We start from the raw sequence: 22,134 nt of genomic DNA on the forward strand, positions 1-22,134 counted from the left end.
GATGTTATGGATGGCCTCGCGACACGTGAGTGGAACATTGTTAAAGATCGCAATCCGCTGGCTATGGCGGTCAAACGAATCAAAAACACAGCATCAGTTATCATTGTTTTCGACGGGTTAAAAGTGCCCAATTTCGTCAGATATAGGCCACCTCTGGTCCGGTGCTACCTGTATTGAAAGCAGTTGGATCTATGTTCGGTCAGTGGCAAGATTGGACATCGGGCGGATGTCTGTCCGGCGCCCGATTGTTTTGAATCCCGAGGATGCAGAGCTCGGAACGCTGAAGAGGATCACAACTGTGTGCCTTGTTGCAAGCTTTGTGGCGAACGACACCTGACAACGGATAAACAATGCAGACAACGATACGAGCTTGCCTACGTCGTGCGTGTTCGACGAGAGGAGAGAGCCAGGGCGCAGCTAACGGCGGAACAGGAGGCAGCCGAGATGGTGCAGCTTTGTGAGTGCCCACCAACGCTCTAAGGGACGCTCGCGCTCTAGGAGCCATTCCAGGTCGAGGCAGCGGCCATCGTCTGGGTCTCCAACGACCAGGAGCCGATCCGCTTCTGGGGAGGCGCGGGTGCGCTTTCGTGCAGCTGGTGGAGGTGGCGGCGCTGCTGGAAGCCAGACTACCTGGGCTTACGAGGTCAAGGGCGGCATCAGTGCCGGCCGAGCGCGCGAGCAGCGTCAGGAGCATGTGGATGGTAATAGGGATAGGGATAGAATTGCGCAATTGGAGAGAGAGAATCATAGCTTAAAAGCAGCCATTGACGGGCTTATCAAAGAGATAGCTGAACTTAGGAACAGCTTACCTTCCGGTAACCGCGATAGCTTAGGACAGGCTAGGAAACATGATGACTCGGTTGAGGTACCAAGGTCTGTGAAGGTCGCAGAAGAGAACATGGCGGACGAGGAGACGCCTGCTCCGAAAAAGAGGGCCCTATCCTCGACGATGCGAATTCAGGGCAAAGTTAGTTCTGAGCTTAAAGCAATGATGGCGACATTGCAAGAAAGTGTAAATCAGATCATTAGTAGACTGGAGCGGATAGAAGAACGGGAAATTATCGCGGATCAGAGATTAGGCAAAATTGAAATATATCTAAACGAGACGGTGGTTGGTCCCTGTTATGAAGCGGGAGTGCACTCGGCCGCTAACCCAGCAGGGTAAGTCGTCGAGTGGACTTGAGCTCATAACTAGTTCACCAAACTTCCATGGTCAAGAAGGCTCTAATAAATAGTTTATTTAGTTTTTGGCAGTGCAATTGTAGGGCGTTCAATCATAAGAAAGCTTCTCTGCAACAGTTTGTTAGAACGCATAGTGTGAGACCTCAAGTTATCACCTTATAGGAAACACTGACGTCTAACGTTACCTTAGCGGATTTCAAAGTGGAAGTTATGAACAGGGCAGAGGACTCGCTACTCTCATTGACAGAAGGTTGGCGTATCTTAGACATGATGTTCACATGGTGGATTGCAAGATTGAATATATTATAGTGGAGGTAATTTTACGTCGGCAAAGGTCATGTCGGAGGAGCGTTTACCTGCTTAACCTGTACAGTAGCCCCCGGGACACGAAGCACAGTTTCAAATCTCCCTTGACCAAATCAACCAATCTGGCTAAGGTTGCACCGTTGCTTATTGAAGGGGACTTTAATGCATCATATCATGTGTGGAAGTATGTTTATAGCACTATTAAGGTGGAGAGATTATGGCAGCAAGCCCCAGACTTGAATTTAACTCTGATTACAGACCCTTCGTATCCCACCAGCTGTGGCATGCCGACATGAAGAGATTCGACACCTGATCTCACTTCTGTTCGGGGGGTGGTGGATTCGTCCTGGTCACATTCTAATATAGATTTTGGTAGCGATCATTACGTACTTATGATTTCTTTGGTAGTGGCTAATAAAAAGGAGCGCACATTCAGGATGGTTGACTGGGATGCCTTTAGGAAACGAAGAGCACACAGAATCGAAGATGAGGCAAATGAGTTGACCTTGGAACAGTGGACTACTCAGCTTAAAAGTGGCGTTGAGGCGTCCACTAAAAAGGTTCAGACCGATATTGACACGGAACACATGGATAGTCACCTGGCGCATTTGCTGGAAGCGAAAGAGTCGATATTAACGAGATATAAGGGTCAGCGATTGAATAGAAGGCTTAGAAAGCGTACAGCAGTGCTTGATCAGGAAATTGAAGGCCATTGTCGGGTACTCTGCAAGCAGCAATGGGATGAAGTACACAATTCTATTGATGGTCGCATTAAGAGGGGAGGCGCCTGGAGTTTGCTCAGACATTTACTAGATGAGACAAACACTAAATCTAATCAGAGGACTGTGACATGTAAGCTGGTCCATCAAGCGTGTCGCGACTGCACGGAGCAGGAGTTGCTGAAGGATTTGGCTGAGAGATACCTTCCGTTGGAGACCTGGCACGATAGACCTGACGTGACTTTGGGATATAGTGGGGACGAAAATGCAGCTATGGATGAAGAATTTACTGAAAGTGATATGAGGATGGCGCTGCAGAATCTTAATGGTCGATCAGCATCAGGGCCGGATGGCATTACGTACAAAATCTTACGGAATTTAGACGACGGGTCTGTAGAATTCCTTACGCCAGAGATCGATTGCCGATGGAAGGAAGGCTCTTTCCCGGATAAGTGGAAACTTGCAACTACTGTTCTGATACCGAAACCGGGGAAGGCCATATGGCTTGAAAATCTCACACCCATTTCCCTCACATCCTCTTTGGGGAAACTCACTGAGCATGTCATTTTAAATAAGCTAACGCGTTATGTTGAGGGCAATGGGGTCTTTCCACACTCGATGATAGGATTTCGGCCTGGCCTCTCGACTGAGGATGCCATGATCAGGATTAGGCATCAGCTTCTTGACCGGCGGACAAGGAATACTAAGGCACTAATTGGACTTGATGTTGAAAAAGCTTTTGATAAAATCCCACATTCTTTCATTCTCCAGGTGCTGTCGGACTTGATTATGGGGCAGCGGCTTTTCCATTTTGTCAAGGCTTTCCTTATGGATAGAAGGACATGTCTCAGGTTTGGGGAGTAAAGTCGCAAGTCTTCAAATTGGGTTGCTGTGGTACTGTGCAAGGATCCCTACTCTCGCCTATGTTATTCAAGCTGGCGGTGTCGAAGTTGGCTAATACACTGGACACTGTCCAGGATATTGGCCATTCTATCTGCGCGGATGACATTACTATATGGGGTGTCACTGGTAGCCATGGAGAGCTTGAGGCTAGACTGCAGAAGGCGGTAACGCTTAAGGAGGAGCATCTGGGTCTCATGGGGCTCAAGCGCTTCACTAAAAAGTCGGAGTTGATCTTCAAATCTAAGAAGCTAGGTCGCAGGCCGAAGGGTTGGGTACCGGAAATTGAGGCTTGCATTACAATTCATACTAGGGAATACCCAAAGTTGAAGCAATCAGGCTCCTGGGTTTTGTATTTGAAGCGAACGGATCGAACATTAGAACCACTCAGCGCATTACCAAGATGACGGAGGAGGCCATAAGACTTATAAGAAGGACCTCTAATAGACATAGGGGTTTAGGAGAACAAGGTGGGATGCGCTTAGTTCACGCATTTATTATGTGTCCCTTCTCGTATGTGGCAGCTATGCTAAGTTGGACTAGGGTGGAGAAAAATAAATCGGAAGCATTAATCAGAAAAGCCGTCAAGGCTGCGCTTGGTCTGTCTATGACTACGTCAAACGATATGTTACGACGGGGTTTGCATAATACTTTAGATGAAACTGCCGAGGCTCAGCGTACTGCACAGAGGGAGCGGTTGCTCGCGAGTAGGTATATTTTAGAATCATTTGAAGAATCGGTGGCTGTGTCGCACGATAGGGCGCCCCTACACGAGTTGAACGTGAACCTTAGGGCAAATATCATGGTTCGTCCGTTGCCGCGAAATATGCACCCCGTGCGCAATGTAAGGAGGTGGGTCGCGAGAGCTAGGGCTTTGTTGCGAGAGGCAAAGGATCAGGAGGAGGAGTCTGCGTTTGTTGACGCCGCATCGATTAATGGTAAAAATGCTTATTCGGTGGTCGTGGTAGATGGCAAAGGGAGCGTTAGAAATGCCGCTTCCATTTATACCAAAGATCTGGGGGTTGCCGAACAGGTGGCTATTGCTCTATCACTAACTTATTCAAGAAGAGTTTTGGTGTTTAGTGACTCGCAATCTGCGATTAATGCCTTTTCGAGAGGACTTGCTGCGGAACCGGCTAACAGACTGCTGCAGGGTAGGGATATCACTTCGCACACAGTTACTTGGTTCCCGGCGCATATGGGGACAGTGGAGGGACAGTGGAGTAACCCCAACGAGGTGGCGCACAGGGAGGCACGAGGATTAGTATCCTGTGTACTCCCTGAAGGGGATGGATCTCCCGCTCCTGAATACAGGGACCAACTGTGAACCTACAATGAAATAAGCAAACACTATTACTTAGGGCGCAGGGCATTCCCCCGGCCACAATCTCAATCAATTAGGCCACATGAGGTTACATTAGGGCTTCTGCAGATATTAACGTACCATAATCCGGTCATCATGAATAAGATTAATACGGACTTCGGTGATCGGCATGGCCACAATTAGTACATGACCGGGGTTGTTGGAGAAGTATGGGAGAGGCCTTTGCCCTGCAGTGGGCGTAACCAGGCTGATGATGATGATGATGATGATGGACTTCGGTGTTTCAGCCCATTGTAGTAAGTGTGGGTGTTTGTTCGATTTAGAACACATGCTTTTGCGCTGCTTGGCATTGGCCGGTGATGGTTCTCGAGGTGAACAGTGGTGGCAGTGGATGCCGCACAGTGAAGTGCTGGCGGACCAACTCAGGGCTGTCCAGAGGGCCCGTGTGACGGCAGAGGGGCTCGGCCTCTCTGACCGACGTGGGAGCGGCCCGCATCAGTCCCAGACTGATCCCTCGGGACCTAAATATAGTTCTTCATACCATACCGATGATCGTATTTCATACCGCCCTATAACAAACTCATCCGATATTTCTATCCTCCAGAACGATCTTCTTCAGATAGAAGAGTGGTGTAGAACATGGCAAATGCCTCTCAACGTTAATAAAGCTGTACTAATTTCATTTCACGGTCGCAGCAACATCTTCAACCCCTGAATATAATTCAACTCCTGTTTTATAATTCCCTTTGTCTTGTTCAAATACCTCAGTGTTCACATCTCCCACGACCTAACTTGAACAAATCATGTTAATGAAGTTACTAACTCTGCAAACCGTGTCTTGGGCTACATGCGTTGCAATCTTCCCTTTGCACCTTCGTCTATTAAGCTCATGGCATGCAAAACGCTAGTTCGTCAAAACTACATTAGGCATGTGCAATATAATTACCCTTTCCAAATAAACCTAATTAAAACCCTCGAAGTAGGCCAGAACCAAGATGCTGGATTCATCTTTAGTAATTATTCATACAACTGTAGCATCATATGCGCTAAAATCACACCTTGATCCACCCGCCCTGGCTCATCGCCGAAGAAATTCTCAACTAAATCTTTATCACAAATTCCTTCACTGTTTACAGCCTAAAATTTAACTAATCGTTCCCGTCCATCGCATGTCACGCAACACCCATTTGAACGCCGCCGTCTTCCCTCCAGGTGCTCCGCACCTGAACTATTCATCAATCATTTTAACGCGTTAGCGCTAAGCAGCCCGTGTCGCAGAAAAGTCGGCGTCCCGCGTCCGGCGTTTATATTTTCGAATTACCAATACCCGGGCCCTCCATATAAAGCAAGCAGTTGACTGAAATAATTGAACTTCTCAACCTAGAACACGTCAAAAAATTATAAACTACCACCTAAACACAACCTATAGATATGATAGCTCTCGGTTTGTAATTTGTGTATACGAGAAAAACGTTTACGCGAAAACTCCTTTTCTAGCGTTTCTACGATTCACAGACCGGCCGCGGCGTCCGCAATTTGTGCGCAATGGCGCCCAGGTGTCTTGGGGGCAACGCAGTGGCGCGCCGGCTTCCTTGCAATAACCCCAACTGGTACTCGACTCCTTGGCATCGCGGCCCACGCAAGAGGCCGCGTTTCTACCACAAGGCCCGCCTTCGTGCAATAGCGTTCGCGGCCAGCGCTTCCCTGTAAACATTATGGTTAGCTACGCATCAGTTGGCAGGAATCATGAGAAGCAGTCTTCTCCTTTGCACGCTATCGCGTTCCAGTCTTAAAGTAGAGTCTTAAGCGTCCTACAAATTTTTTGTTCGTACTGCGCGTGACTGGATTCACCTTCACGGCCAAATTGTTACGGTCACCGACCCTGCAGCAGTCAAATCTGCCGTCGAAGAACTCACGCACATTGACGTTATACATAGGATTGTCGTGTATGCTGCTACGAACCGTTATTATTTATGATGCCTTGTATTCACTAACTGATTTGTAGTCATTTGACCTTTATAAAGCAATTTTGACTGTAATTATGTTATATCCCGGTACCCACCCCTCGTGTAATGTCCTTTATGGTGCCGTTCAGGTATAGTAAAAAAGAAGGCACTTTTGGAACGTTCTCTAATAGTGGTGACAATTCTTACTTTGCTATTACAGAAAATGCACAGTATGGAGTGCGTGTGAATTCTGTGAAGTGAGTATATGGAAGTCTACTTTTAATGTCTCTACAAACATGCACACCATTGTCGAATTAGCGGAACTGTGTTCTTTCTTTCAATTTTTCATTCTCAACACGTGGTGCGGACGCACATTCGTGTTAAAACGATAAACATTTGATATGGCTGGATGGCACGAGATCTTCTGTGGTGCTAGACGAAAAAAGAAAACCTGCGATGACATGAAAAACGTTGTTATCCTTCGTGGTTATTAATGCATATCGAAATTCTCAGAGCCATGTTTCGTCCTTTGTTGAGGGCCGCAGTGTTACCGAAAATCTCGCTCGTGGCTCATTTCTTGCCGATTCACACAATGAGTAGTTGAAGACAGGTGTGCAAGTGTCGATTGATTTCATTACCTTTCACGTGTTTTAATATATTGGAGCTATTGACCAGTGATTTCCATAAACCAAACAATTATTTTCAGAAAGACTTCGGTGACAGCTCGCAAAATAAATTCGGGTGTTTGTACGAGGCAAACTTACAATCTGCTTACCTGGCACGCCGGAGTGTGGGCGTGCCTTGCGACTGCTATGGTTTCGGCACGGTTTCGTATAGTTCCGTATATAGGTCCGTTTTCCTTATATTTTCTGATTTGCCGTATGGCTTCTGAATAACACCGAAACTATACTGGAACCACATAGGAAATTTTCGGATTATTAATAATGCCATGCGCAACGTTTATGTAATAGGTATGTGCTGTTGAAAGATGGAAATGTATCTACCCGTATCGCAATATAGGCTTCTTATACTTTAAACATGACTTACATTGTGCGAGCAAATGTCGTCACCGTTTTGTAACACGGTAAATGTTTTGTCCACAGGCGCAATCTACCTTGTTTGTGTAAATGGAGGGAACTAAATATCCTGTTGTTTCTCACCGTCTGTTTGGAGTGTGAGAATATTGTGCAATAGTAGCGAAATATACAAATGACAAAATTCATATTTCTGTTTCATTTGAGCGTAACAAACGACGAACGATTAACATGTAAAAGAGTGTTTACGTTTCGGACACGTTGCGATCTATCACGTCCTTTTTTTCTTATCTGATTGTTAGCCTGATTTCTTATCGCACTCCTATTGAGAATAAATGATTAAGAGGCGCGCACACAAAGGCCCGACTAGAAAATGAAAGCCGACACAACCGACGTGTGCCATGTTGTGGCAATTCGACAAACTTGTCTCAGCACAAAGGCACTTTGTTCTTTCACATTCATATTACTAATTATGTCCCTTTTAGCCCTGGCGTGATTGCTACTAATATGGGCCGGAGACCCGGCGAAAGCAAAGAGGATCATTTTGAGGTGAGCAAAATTATGCCTATATTTGTGCTGGATAAAGACTTCTAACAGGTCTTGGCATGTGAAGTTGTCTGGAACAGAGGCGTTCTATCTTGTTCTGTAGAAACCGACATGCGAACACAACCGCATATGCTGTAAGGAAAATTGTACACGCCCACGTGTATTCGGAAATATGGAGATAACGTAGGCCTGACGTGAACCAGTGATGCCGCACGAGAGAAAATTTTGCTCGAAGCGTCTTAGATGGCAGTACCCTTAAAAAATTCGCCCACAACTCCCCCAACGATGACTATCCATGTAGGCGTGTAGCCAAAAAACGTCATGCGAGAGGTGTGTACTGCAGCAGCGCTCTTCTCTCGCCCTTTCTTCTCGACATGCGGTGGCAACTAGCGGCGCCGTCTGGAAGTTCACGTGATGCCCCTTGCATAGGCTTCTAAGATCTCGTAGCCTGCGACATTGCACCGGTGGCAGACCGGTGCGTATGAGCCGTCTGCTGCTGCCGCGCTCCTATCTGGAGCGCTGATGATGAGCTTTATTGGACCGACAGTGCTGGTGGTGGTGGGGGTGAGGATGATGACTGATTGGCATCAACTTTGGGGCTGGGCGGGGACAAATATTCACCTACTTTGCAAAGGCTAATCAGGTATGCTACAAATGCATGTCAGTGAAGCACTTCGCGTACACCTCACTAACCTTTTCTGACTTCTTTACAACCTTGATATGCGTATACCGGTAACTGATCGGATCTTATCCGGTCCTAATTTTTTCCCGCCAGCAATTTTAACACCTATTGCTTACCTCCACTGCAGACCTAGTAATGCTTCCATACGCCATAAAATGGAGTGCTTGTGAAAGGTGGGCGTTACAAACGGGTATTGCTAGGTGGATGCTATTGGATTTCATTGAGATGTGCTGAGTTGTCTCGGTATTTTTTCTGCAGCAGACACATGCCTCACTGTGTTGAAAATCTTTGCCCCAGTATGTTTTGCCCTTGGTAACCCAGTTATGAGGAAAACAAGGAAGATTAAGGAGATGTTCACAGGAATGCTACAACAAAAAGCATGTACAGAATACCTAATTATTTCATGCAGGCTCAGTGACTGTTTGTCATTGCGCCGTTGCAGAGGGGATACCAATAAATTGTTATCACCCCCTGAAGTTAGAAAAGCACTGAGCGAATTTTGGTCTGCAGACCGACTCAGAAACATAAATTAAAATGGAAGGCACAAATGAATAAACAAACGCACATCAAGAGCGGGAACTTGTAAAAGCTAAAGAGCAACGAAACAGAAATATTGGAAGTGCGAATAGAAAATCTGGAGCGATGGAAAAGAAAGCGAAACGAACAGTGACTCTATATTTTTTATGGAAACGAAACAGTAAAAAAAATTGTGGAATTATATATATGACAAGAAAGAAATGTTTAAAAGGACTTTGTACAAAGAAACAAAGGGTAGTGCCTAATATTCGATGCCCTAGCTAGCTGCCTCTTATGCGACAACACATACAGGGGCAAATCTTCGTACCACACCAGATTTTTCTGAAGGGACGAGGGCAATTTTCCAAATTGTGCGCAAAATCATATATATATATATATATATATATATATATATATATATATATATATATATATATATATATGCCAGGTGTTCTAAATTAAGCATTCTGCGTTTTTTAAAGTTAGGCACTGAGAGGCACCTGAAGACCGCCTGGGCAAAAAAGTTATCTAGCTTGTAGTACGCACAGTGAGATGAAAATTATCGCTGCCAGCAGCCCAATTACCTAACATTGAATATTGAACTTTTTGTTAACTGCAGTAAGTGGCTACGTTTGTATTGAACGTTGAAGGCAGTCGTGTTTCTTCACTGTATCAGTCGGAAGAATTCTTCTATAGCGTGTCTGTGCTTCGCGATATCCGACCTTAAATTTTATTTGTTCCCATGGTTACGCATGCAAGAGAGTTAAGAGCGGCGCAAAGCTCCTCCCTGATGTTACATGGTTCTTGCATGCGGCGTGTAGTCTAGCAGCCGGGTGGAGGTGCTGGCTGTTCCCCTACCCCTCTCAACTGGCGAAATATATGACTGCGCGGTGTGCCTTCCAGTTGTTGCTCTTGATTACAATAAATGTTATAACACTTGGTAATCAGCAGTCACCTTATTGGCGTATCCGCGGCAAGGGCAATGCCCACTCCTCTGGTCACCATTACGCACGCGCACTGCCCCCTGGCTTCTCCGCTCGCGCCATTACCTCGGCTTGGCAGCTGCCGTCGTAGTCGCGTGTTACGACAGCGGTTTCGGGATGTTCGATTTTAATTTTTTTATTATATTTATATATTTATATATATATATATGCGTGTCTGTGTGTGTGTGTGTGTGTGTGTGTGTGTGTGTGTGTGTGTGTGTGTGTGTGTGTGTGTGTGTGTGTGTGTGTGTGTGTGTGTGTGTGTGTGTGTGTGTGTGTGTGTGTGTGTGTGTGTGTGTGTACGCTCAACCAGTAAACAGACATTGCCAAGGAGCAAATACATATTTCATGCACAGATTGCACTAAATCCAATGAAAGGCCCAACCCGACTTATTGCTGCGCAGACTACATTTTAGGCCCAGTCACCGTGCCTTCGTTTCTAATTCATGCAAAATGTTTGAAAACCAAGAAACTTCTGTGGACGTTTAACAGCACCAATTAACAGCACCAAACAATTCTATCTCAAAGCGCCTTTCTTGCTCCGGAGGCAGCTTTGCATGCGCCTGAGTGTTGAAAAAGGCATCTTAATTGGAAATGTCGTTACTAGGACTGTCGCCATTGATTGAAGCAGCTTGCGAATTTCCCCTCCCCCCCCCCCCTCCCAAAGAAAACGAGCTTCCAGAAAAATACAGGTCCGTGAAAATAGGGTGTTGGCTGTGCACCACTGGGCAGACGCAAATGCTTGTGCAGGAAAAATCAGGAGAGGACTCAGCACATTGTGCTGAAATGACACAATATTCGCCTACCAGAAGCGCTGAAATTCAATGCTGATGCGAGCATCAGCTGGCCAGCGATCAAAATAAACAAGAGTTGTTGAGAGAACCCGTGAAAAAAAACATGAAACAGATGGTGCTGGGCTCATGACAGTCATATATATCTTTACCGTAGAGTCTGAGATGCTTTGGCGAAGAGACACAATATCAAGCTCAATGGTTAATTATTTGTCACTGCCTCGTTGTAAAGGGGCGCCATTATAGTTCATCCATCAACATGATGATCTGGGTCACAGGGGTAATTCAGAGGAGTCAATATGCGTTCCTCAAACGGTTCCTTCTAAGTCTAGGTTAGTTATAAACCGACCAGCATGATGCAATTGAGCCTGAATAGTACATTTCCTCTACTATTAAGAATGAACGCTTGAATAATAGTCGCTCCTACGTTTCAATGCGGCTAGAGGCCAAGGAAACGCTAAACTAGTATGTGGTGCACAAAGTCACAGCGGTTAATGTCATAGTTACAGAACCATTGCATTCGGTTGAACAATTTTAATGAGTACTGTAGAACATTTCCGCCCTGACGCATGCCACAGCGTGATAGTGTAAGGAAGGTTAGTACGAAGCCGGTCTCGGTCTGTGATTCCATCGGTATTAACGAGCTCTTGATTCCTTACACGTACGTAACCCTCGGAGCTTACTGGTTCATGATTCAGTTAGTTAGGCTGAGCGTGCTTGCCTCTAATTTTGTTAGTGAGTCCGAATCAATTTGGCTGGGTTTTCTTTCCGTAAATTTGAATATTAAAGCATCGTTGACCGTGACCTTTTCTTGTTGTTCCGAGGAAAAAATGTGTGGTTGAGAACGTTTGAGGGTTTTCTGTTCATTTACCCTGCGAATATCTAATGCTGATACTATTAATACTGCTTTTCCAATCGCGTAGCGCCAGACCAAGGCTATGGCTCATGCCCACCTCCTGGGTCGTCTTGGAACCATGGATGAAGTAGCGTGTGCCATTGCATTCCTGGCCTCAGACGAGGCATCTTTCATCACAGGGCATGCCTTGCCGGTGGATGGAGGGCATCTGCTCATGACGCCTCTGGACATTACGCCACCAGACCCATTGAAACAGTGAAAGCATTAGACGGTTGCATTGTCTACATAATATATATATATATATATATATATATATATATATATATATATATATATATATAGGCATGTTGAACACATAAAGTTGACTGCAGTAAACCGAGACTTTTCTTCCTTAGAGGGCGCCTTCACCTGATATCCCTCGGCACAAAGCTGTTGGCATATCGCATGATTTTTCAATCACTCTTTTTGTTGGGCTAACTCTCGTTGATTTGCTTTCAGTAACGAACTTGTTGACAGACTCGTGGGTGTCCAGAGAAAGGCATTAACGTTTATTTTTGATAAATACAAGCCAACTGATTCACCAACTAGTGTACTAAAGCAAGCTGCTATGCTAACCTTTCAAAATCGAGCAAGACCAGCCCGTCCTACGTTTTGGTTTCAGTTATTCCATGGCGAAATAAACAGTGGCACTTCTAAAGTTATCTCTTTATCTTTATCTCTATGTCTTTTTACGAGATATACACGTAATAAACATCCTTATAGCCTTGTTAAACGCAGGCACAACTGAAAGTCTTTCAAATACTCTTATTTTAATTGAACAATCAGAGGGCGGAACGACTGGACCATTCAGCCACGAGCACTCCGATTTTAGAATACGTTCCAGTGTTGTTCGAGAAAACAATGCATGCAAAGCTGTTCGTCAGTAATATTGCATCTTATTTTCTACGTTTCTCCATGGTATTATGTTCTCTGTAGTTCAATTTCCCGCTTGCATCTCAAAAGATGTTCTACCATTGGTTTTGTTGTATTGTTTTTCTTTTGGTTACTTTTGTTACTGTTCAAGAGGTGTACCGCAGCGCGATTAAAAGACGGGATAGAAGAACACACACAGGGACACACACGGCGCTTCTGTGTTCCATGTACTGCTGTGCTACTGTGGTCCATGTACTAATGTTCTTCCTATTTGCCATAGTTGACTTGATGCATAATAATTGTAACAGTCTATTGTATTGTGCTTCACGTACCCCTTATGTCTCTTTTACACAGTGCTGATGTATGTGCCCTCCCATCGAAGACCCCATGGGATATTAGCAATATTGCAGTGTCAATAAAGTAACTAAATATATATATATATATATATATATATATATATATATATGTGTGTGTGTGTGTGTGTGTGTGTGTGTGTGTGTGTGTGTGTGTGTGTGTGTGTGTATGTATACGCACAGTTACACTTAGAGAAGCGCAAATTTATTTCTGCATACCAGCCACAAACCGGACTGCGTGCGTACATATTTCAATTACTATAACAATAGGTGGAAGAGCCTGGAAATGCGTGAGTCAGAAGCGTAGACTGTTGGGCAAGTTGGTGCATCATGTGGTGTCGTTGAGCGGAAATGCGGGCGGGAAGAAACGGAGTGGACAGTACAGAGCGCCTGTCCTGTTCACTCAGTTTCTTCCCACCCGTATTTCCGCTCAACGACACAACATGGTGCATATGTCAGTTATATAAGGAAACATAGACCGATTTATCAATCTGACATGGTGAGCCATGAGTGTCTGAAAGATCATTTGAATGAACAGTTATTTCTTCCAAATACATAAACTTTCAAGTTGATACAGGGACATGAGGCAATGGGTGCTTCACTGAGATCTCTGATTGCGCCCAGTAGATGCAGTACAGCGTACACCAAAAATGTACATTAGCAACAAACAATTTGAATTATTAAACAAGAAAGCATAAATTTATTTACTTATTTTTTAATTTATCTATCTATACAGCTTTCTACAAGGGCCTAATGGGCATTAGTGTACGGAGGACGTATGAAATGTGGACTGTAGACATGCGGTAAAATATACAGAGTCCACCCAGAATACAAACGAAAAGCAACGCAACAGTTTAATGATAACACAATGGTGAACAGAACACAATACAAAAATACAAGATCTACAATAAAACTGGCAAACGATGTACAAGTTATTTATGTCAAGATATAGAAACGTAGTCTTCTAAAAGTGTGGAAAGGGATGGAGGAGGCGCATTAAAAATCACATCCGGCACACAGTCCTAATCGTGTGTATAACACGGGGAAAACGAATATTAAAAAAAATATTCATTCGGCAGTTATACTTTCGTATTTTCTCACTGTTCTACACGCGGGCGGACACGTAAGCGGGTTACTGTGGGTAAACTTCACTAGTATTGCCGGTTTTATTTTTGAGAATGTTAAATGCAATGTTAGTCGTAACTACTTACGCCTCTCAGAAAGGTAGAGTCACCCCAAGCGTTTCACAATGTATTAGCCGACCGGTTCGTGAAGTCATGAGATCTCCCAAATCGAGCTTCAGCTTCTGTATGTGCTTCAGTATATCTGTATTTTTGTTGCCAGGTCCCATACCACGCACGCATACTCTAAGATAGGGCATACCTTTGCAATGTACAAGGAGCATGTCTGAAAATTGCGTCGCAAAAAGTTCAGCACCCGGCTTGCATTTGCTGTTAAATACTCTACGTGAGCATGCCAGGACATCCTGCTCGAAAAAATAATGCCGAGGTACTTAAACTGTGTCACAACAAACAAGGTAATGTCATTGATGAGATATTTCATGAAAGGTCGTTTTTATTTGTGAAACTAATCAGTTGGCACACTGAAATATTAATTATTATGTTCCACCTGCCGCACCACGATAGAACAGAGTTTAGGTCATGCTGCACGAAGTGGTAATCCGCTTCACAGCCAACGTTGCAAGAGATGCAGCAATCGTCAGCGCATAGTTTAATTCGGCTACAGCAATGTCATCAAGGTCATTGGTGAGTATCAGAAAAACAAGTGGGCCCAGAACGGATCCTTGCGGAACGCTGGATAATACATTCGCGTAAGATGACGATACGCCATATAGAACCACTCGCTATGTTCTATTAAGTAGATAAGCATCAATCAAGATCAAAAGTTTAGCAGCTATGCTAAGAACACACATTTCATTATGTTATGGCGTTTTACGTGCCAAGATGCCTTTCTGATTATTAGGCACGCCGTAGTGGGAGACTCCTGAAATTCCGACGACCTGGGGTTCTTAACGTGCACCTTAATCTAAGTACGCGGATGTTTTCGCCCCCATCGATATGCGGCCGCCGTGGCCGGGATTGGATCCTGCGACCTCATGCTCAGCAGCCCAACACTATAGCCACTGAGCAACCACGGCGGGTTGCTAAGAAGGTACAGCTTCTGTAATTGCGATGAGTGCGAGCAGGAATCAAGAGCCCTACTAAAGAACTGCTTCGCCAGGCGAATGTTGTTCTTCAATGTTTTGTTTTCTTTTTATTCGGTGTCCTGGGGATTGTTCGTTGCAGTCGCGGTTTAGCCGGAAACTTGGCTTTGCCTGAGAAACTCAACCTCGTTCACAATGCTCTGTCAAATATGATCCGCCGCCAAGATACACACTTGCGAATAGAGGTAACTGCATTTACTTAATAATTGCCTTGCCTCGACGGTATAAAGGTAATACGGCTCCACTATTCTGAGATGTCGAATAATTCGGCGAGATTTTGATGGCACGTCTATATTTGTTGGACCGGCGAATATTTCTACTCAATTCCGCCGGCCTCAACGAGGATGCGCCATCCGTAAAACTGACACATATTTTTTGGAGTGAGAGAAAAATGCCCTCGAACCGTGCCTTTTATGCAGCTCCGTTGTAACTAATGATTCAGTGATAATTTCGAAGCAGGAAGGCGGGAGCCTATTGTGAGCCTACTGCAACTGTATTACAAATATCAGAAGCTTCACTGCTTTGCACACGCTAGCTTGCTTCACCTATTTACCTGTGGGGCGCATGTGATGTTGCGACAAGCTACCATGGCCATAAGTGGGAGACTCCTGAAATTCCGACGACCTGGGGTTCTTTAACGTGCACCTAAATCTAAGTACACGGGTGTTTTCGCCCCCATCAAAATGCGGCCGCCGTGGCCGGGATTGACGTTAGTAGGGAGGGAGGATATAAAGCAAGGTGTGGTTAAAGAATTCAGTTTGCGAGACTTAACATCCCGAGACTGCTGTGGATCACGAGGGATGGACAGGTGGAGATTGTGACCACCTGGGGTCAATAAACACGCGCTAAAAAAAAACGTTGCGTTCGCTTTCCCGTCGAAATGCGAAGTGCTTGAGCCACCAGGTTACCGCGGCACCTATCCTCAAAATAACGATTCAGCTGTATGAAAAAGTATAACGAGAGGCCATTTTGCCCGGGTATAGACGCTGATCACGACGTCATTCCTAGCGTTTCAAGTCAATGGTGCCTACGAAAATCAACCTACAATAAACGTAATTTTCCCATTGTTTTGCACTACATTTGTATGATAAGCACCACCACAATGAGCACTTTCTGACATCTTGAATGCAAGCAATACTCCGTAAGGAAGATGAGCCATATTCATGCATCATGTGTGCTGCAGAAATTACCTCTCTCCCTCTCTCTCTCTCTATTTATATATATATGTATATATATATATATATATATATATATATATATATATATATACACACACACACACACGGTGGTTCTTGAAAGTTCAGTAATCATCATCATCAGCCTGGTTACGCCCACTGCAGGGTAAAGGCCTCTCCCATACTTCTCCATCAACCCCGGTCATGCCGTTCCTGCAAACGTCTTAATCTCATCCGCCCACCTAACTTTCTGCCGCCCCCTGCTACGCTGCCCTTCCCTTGCAATCCAGTCCGTAACCCTTAATGACCATCGGTTATCTTCCCTCCTCATTACATGTCCTGCCCATACCCCCCACTTCTTTTTCTTGATTTCAACTAAGATGTCATTAACTCGCGTTTTTTTCCTCACCCAATCTGCTCTTTTCTTGTCCCTTAACGTTACACCCATCATTCTTCTTTCCATAGCTCGTTGCATCGTCCTCAATTTAAGCAGAACCCTTTTCGTAAGCCTCCAGGTTTCTGCCCCATACGTGAGTACTTGTAAGACACAACTGTTATACACTTTTCTTTTGCGGGATAGTGGCAACTTGCTGTTTATGATTTGAGAAGGCCTGACAAGTGCATCCCAGCCCATTCTTATTCTTCTGATTATTTCAGTCTCATGATCCGAATCCGTGGTCATTACCTGCACTAAGTAGATGTATTCCCTTACCAGTTCCAGTGCCTCGCTACCTATCGTAAACTGCTGTTCTCTTCCGAGACTGTTAAACATTACTTTAGTTTTCTGCAGAATAATTTTTAGAACTACCCTTCTGCTTTGCCTCTCCAGGTCAGTGAGCATGAATTGCAATTGATCCCCTGAGTTACTAAGCAAGGCAATATCATCAGCGAATCACAAGTTACTAAGGTATTCTCCATTAACTATTATCCCCAATTCATCCCAATCTCGGTCTCTGAATATCTCCTGGAAACACGCTGTGAATAGCATTGGAGAGATCGTATCTTCCTTCCTGACGCCTTTCTTTATTGGGATTTTGTTGTTTCCTTTATGGAGGACTACGGTGGCTGTGGAGCCGCTATGGATATATTTTAGTATTTTTACACACGGCTCATCTACACGCTGGTTCCGTAATGCCTCCATGACTGCTGAGGTTTCGACTGAATCAAACACTTTCTCGTAATCAATGAAAGCTCTAATAAGGGCTGGTTATAGTCCGCACATTTCTCTGTCACCTGATTGATAGTGTGAATATGGTCTATTGTTGAGTAGCCTTTACAGAATCCTGCCTGCTCTTTTGTTTGACAGAAGTCTAAGGTGTTCCTGATTCTATTTGCGATTACCTTAGTAAATAGTTTGTAGGCAACTGACAGTAAGCTGATCAGTCTATAATTTTTCAAGTCTTTGGCGTCCCCTTTCTTGTGGATTAGGATTATGTGAGCGTTCTTCCAAGACTCCGGTACGCTCGACGTCGTGAGGCATTGCGTATACAGGGTGGCCAGTTTTTCCAGAACAATCTGCCCACCATCTTTCAACAAGTCTGCTGTTACCTGATCCTCCCCAGCTGCCGTCCCCCTTTGCATATCTTCCGAGGCTTTCGTTACTTCTTCCGGCGTTACTTGTGCGATTTCGAATTCCTCTAGAGTATTCTCTCTTCCATTATCGTCGTGGGTGCCACTGGTAGTGTATAAATCTCTACAGAACACCTCTGCCACTTGAACTATCTCATCCATATTAGTAATGATATTGGCGGCTTTGTCTCTTAACGCATACACCTGATTCTTGCCGAGTCCTAGTTTCTTTTTCACTGCTTTTAGGCTTCCTGCATTCCTGAGAGCATGTTCAATTCTATCCATATTATACTTTTTTATGTCAGCTGTTCTACGTTCGTTGATTAACTTGGAAAGTTCGGCCAGTTCTGTTCTAGCTGTAGGGTTAGAGGCTTTCATACATTGGCGTTTCTTGATCAGATCTTCCATCTGCTGCGATACCTTAATGGTATCCTGTCTAACGGAGTTACCATCGACTTCTGTTGCACACTCCTTAATAGTGCCCACAAGATTGTGGTTCATTGCTTCAACGCTAAAGTCCTCTTTCTGAGGGAAAGCCGAATACCTGTTCTGTAGCTTGATCTGGAATTCCTCTATTTTCCCTCTTACCGCTAACTCATTGGTCAGCTTCTTATGTACCAGCTTCTTCCGTTCGCTCCTCAGGTCTAGGCTAATTCGAGTCCTTACCATCCTATGATCACTGCAGCGCACCTTGCCGAGCACGTCCAAATCTTGTATGATTCCAGGGTTAGCGCAGATTACCAGGTCTATTTCATTTCTAGTCTCGCCATTCGGGCTCCTCCATATCTACTTAGGCTAACCCGCTTGCGGAAGAAGGTATTCATTATCCTCATATTATTCTGTTCTGCAAACTCTACTTATAACTCTCCCCTGCTATTCCTAGTGCCTATGCCATAATCCCCCGCTGATTGTCTCCAGCCTGTTTCTTCCCTACCTTGGCATTGAAGTCGCCCATCAGAATAGTCTATTTTGTTTTTACTTTACCCATCGCCAATTCCACGTCTTCATGGAAGCTTTCGACTTCCTGGTCATCATGACTGGATGTAGGGGCGTAGACCTGTACGACCTTCGATTTGTACCTCTTGTTAAGTTTCACAAGACCTGCCACCCTCTTGCTTATGCTATAGAATTCCTGTATCTTACCGGCTATATCCTTACTAATCACAAATCCGACTCCTAGCTTTTGTCTCGGCGCTAAGCCCCGGTAACACAGGACGTGCCCGCTTTTTATCACTGTACATGCTTCTTTTGTCCTCCTAACTTCACTGAGCCCTATTACATCCGATTTACTGCCCTCTAATTCCTCCAATAGCACTGCTAGACTCGCCTCACTAGACAACGTTATAGTGTTAAACGTTGCCAGGTTCAGATTTCAATGGCAGCCTATCTGGCGCAACATAGACTGCAAGATTTCATCGTGTTGATAATCAAACCGAATTTTCAATTGAGCAATATACTGGGAATTGATGACACGGATTGGGATACGTCGCACATTTTTATCGCCCTACCGTCCTGCTTCAAATGGCGCTGCAGAAAGTGTCGTATAGACTGTCAAGAACAAGACCAAGAAGAGCGGCTGTGGATCCTTTCACATCTAGGTTTCAAGGTTCTTATTTCACAATAGAACCACACCACATGAGGTCACTGTCAGACCACCATGGGAAATGATCACGGGAAGAATTTTCAAGACACCTGTGGATTTTCGCCGCCCAATTTACACACTTCAGTGCCGCTGAGACAGCTTAAAGGATAGCTGCATTCCGACAAAGAGTGCCGTTCCTCATCCACTGCTGAATGTGGGAGACAACATAGTTGAGAAGGACTGCCGTCAAGGCCTACTGCGGGTAACTGCACCTGTCATGAGCACCACAGGTCAGTCAGCATCTAGTGTCTCAGTGATCAATCTCGTGCGCGCAAGGCAAGAAAGCGGGGTGGATGCGCGCCGCCTTCCGTCGCGCGCAAGGCGGCGGCGCTGCGCGGCGCATACGTTGAAAGGGATTTTCGATGCGTACAGAGGGCGCCCAGTGTTGATTTCTACGTGTACGCTATGTTATCGCGGCGTAGTTCGTGTGAGGCATCACGATGGTCCATTCGCTCGCAGCTGCTGCCATGCAGTTTTACTCCATCGCTTTGACTGCGAGTGTGCGCGCTCATCGAGTGAGATGTGTTCATGTTTGATTGTGTGTGCATGACATGCTAATTTACTTAATATGCGAAGGTGTACAAGTTTACACAGCTCATCACACTACTATCCTTAATTCGCATAACTGTCTTCTAATTTGCTATCGCAATGAATGCTAAGTATTTCGGACGAAACAGCGACTTCCTTTAATACGGCAGAGTCTATGCCAGGGTCCACCATCAATCTCCTGTACAGGATGTGACGTCGGCGAGAGCGCCATCTAGGAGCAGTGAAGTGAAGTACTGCGTCATGGCACTAGCGAGTGCCGAGATTGAGTGCTTCGCTAGTCTCAGCGCAAAAGAGGCTCTAACGCGATGCAGCCTGGTGTAGGTGGTGTAAGCTTTCTGCTGAGGTCACAAAACAGTTTCCGCGCATGATTCATCTTTCGCGTCGGATTTGCCTGTGACGCCTCGTCACCTGCTGGGCGGAGTTTCGGCATGCATCAACAGTCCTTGCGTGCCGCCTACTCCTTCGCTTTTTATGGCACCAACTAAGAGTAAGCGGCACAGAAAGGCCGTGACGTCGACGGGCGAACCTTGCTTTGGTGCGGCGAGACATGCCAGCGTGAAGTAGAAAGCCTTAGCGCGTTCGCGGCGCATCCTGGGAACTCTGTAACTCGTATGTCTGAACTTGAGCGCGTCGCAACTGAACTCGCTGCCCCACACACTACTGAACCGGAACGAAATTCTCGCACGTTCGCCGAAGCTACTCGGGAGTAGAATGTCTCGCGTCATGCAAACTTGCACTACGGTCACCGACCTGCAAATAGTGCGCCTTTTCAGTGGACCGTGAGTTCACGAATCTTTTTGAGTTGCCGGTGCGGTTGCGCAGGGCGGCATCTTTTAACGACCAGCAAGACGTTCGTCGAGAGACGGCGTGGTCAGTCTGGCCACTGATAATTTTATGCGAAGCATATTACTAGAGCTCAACCCAGCTCCTCAGGCGCGGCGGTGTCGCCTTCAATACCACGTGACACCGTGACGTCACGACAGAGGAGAAACGGGGCGCCAACTCGCGCCGTCGCTCGCGGCGTCGCGGCGGTATATAAGCAGCTGCGCTTGCCTCTGCTAGACACTCACGAGGTGAGATGCCTCCTGGAGACAGAGCTGCTCGTTGGAATGAGAAGCGAAGGTTGCGGCGTTCTACAGAGACTGTTTCTAGGTGGCTTTGCTACGGCGCAGCGACTACGCGCCCCGCATCGGACGCGGTGAGCGTCGTGCAACGCAGCGTTCGGCGCGACAACGAAATGTGCGCCTGAGCAAGCGCCGCACGCCTGAGCCGACGCCGACGACACCGGCTTTTCTGCGACACGAGCTCCTTAACGCTGTCGCGTTAAAATAAAGGCTAGTATGCTTCGCATCCTGGGCTTAACCTTAGCTAAGCCACAGCCATTTTTTTTCCATAATTTGCCAGAGATTTTGTTCGAGAGGCAAAGGAAAAAGATAGCTGGCGTCGTTGGTAGTGTTGTGTTCACGCAATCTGAGAGAGACGTGCCTGGCTGCACCGGTAACATAATTTGTGAGCGAGGCGTAGGCCCAGTGATGCCGTAGTGTGAAGCTACGACCTGCAGCAGGTTCTCGTAGATGCGCTGATCTCGTAGAAGTTGGAGATCCGGAAGAAGCAGGTCTGACAGCTGGCGACTTGCGTGGAGATAGCGCAAGTTCTGGTGAGTCAAGAGGTTGACGCAGAAGTGATTCACCAGCTGAAGAAACGAGATGGCAGAGTTGCTCCTGCGAAACTTCGGTAGGTTTTACATCCGTGGAAGGTGCGATCACAGAAAAGAGAAAGGCTCCCCTGCTGCTACTTGCAGTGAAATCACGAAAGCCGATAGCATCACATTTAATGTAGTTGCTTACCAGTAGGTTATTTGTCAGAGTTTACTAATAGGTAAGCTCTCCGAAGTAACAAAGCACCTCATGAAGAAACGACAAAGA

At 45.7% G+C, this 22,134-nt stretch overlaps 1 protein-coding gene across 3 annotated transcripts in view; it reads left to right on the forward strand.

The window, feature by feature from the left end:
* The window catches only part of LOC142576572 (3-oxoacyl-[acyl-carrier-protein] reductase FabG-like), a 73,806-nt gene extending 61,320 nt beyond the window's left edge, over nt 1–12,486 (forward strand). For all 3 annotated transcript variants that reach the window (XM_075686753.1, XM_075686755.1, XM_075686754.1), the window contains 3 exons: nt 6,598–6,634; nt 7,897–7,960; nt 11,853–12,486. In XM_075686753.1, the coding sequence (XP_075542868.1) occupies nt 6,598–6,634; nt 7,897–7,960; nt 11,853–12,044 (293 nt within the window). In that variant the 3' untranslated portion in view covers nt 12,045–12,486. The remainder of the gene's footprint in view (nt 1–6,597; nt 6,635–7,896; nt 7,961–11,852) is intronic.
* Nucleotides 12,487–22,134: the final 9,648 nt, after the last annotated feature.

This window comes from Dermacentor variabilis, chromosome 3, assembly GCF_050947875.1.
Source record: "Dermacentor variabilis isolate Ectoservices chromosome 3, ASM5094787v1, whole genome shotgun sequence".
NCBI classification, from domain to species: Eukaryota; Metazoa; Arthropoda; class Arachnida; order Ixodida; family Ixodidae; genus Dermacentor; species Dermacentor variabilis.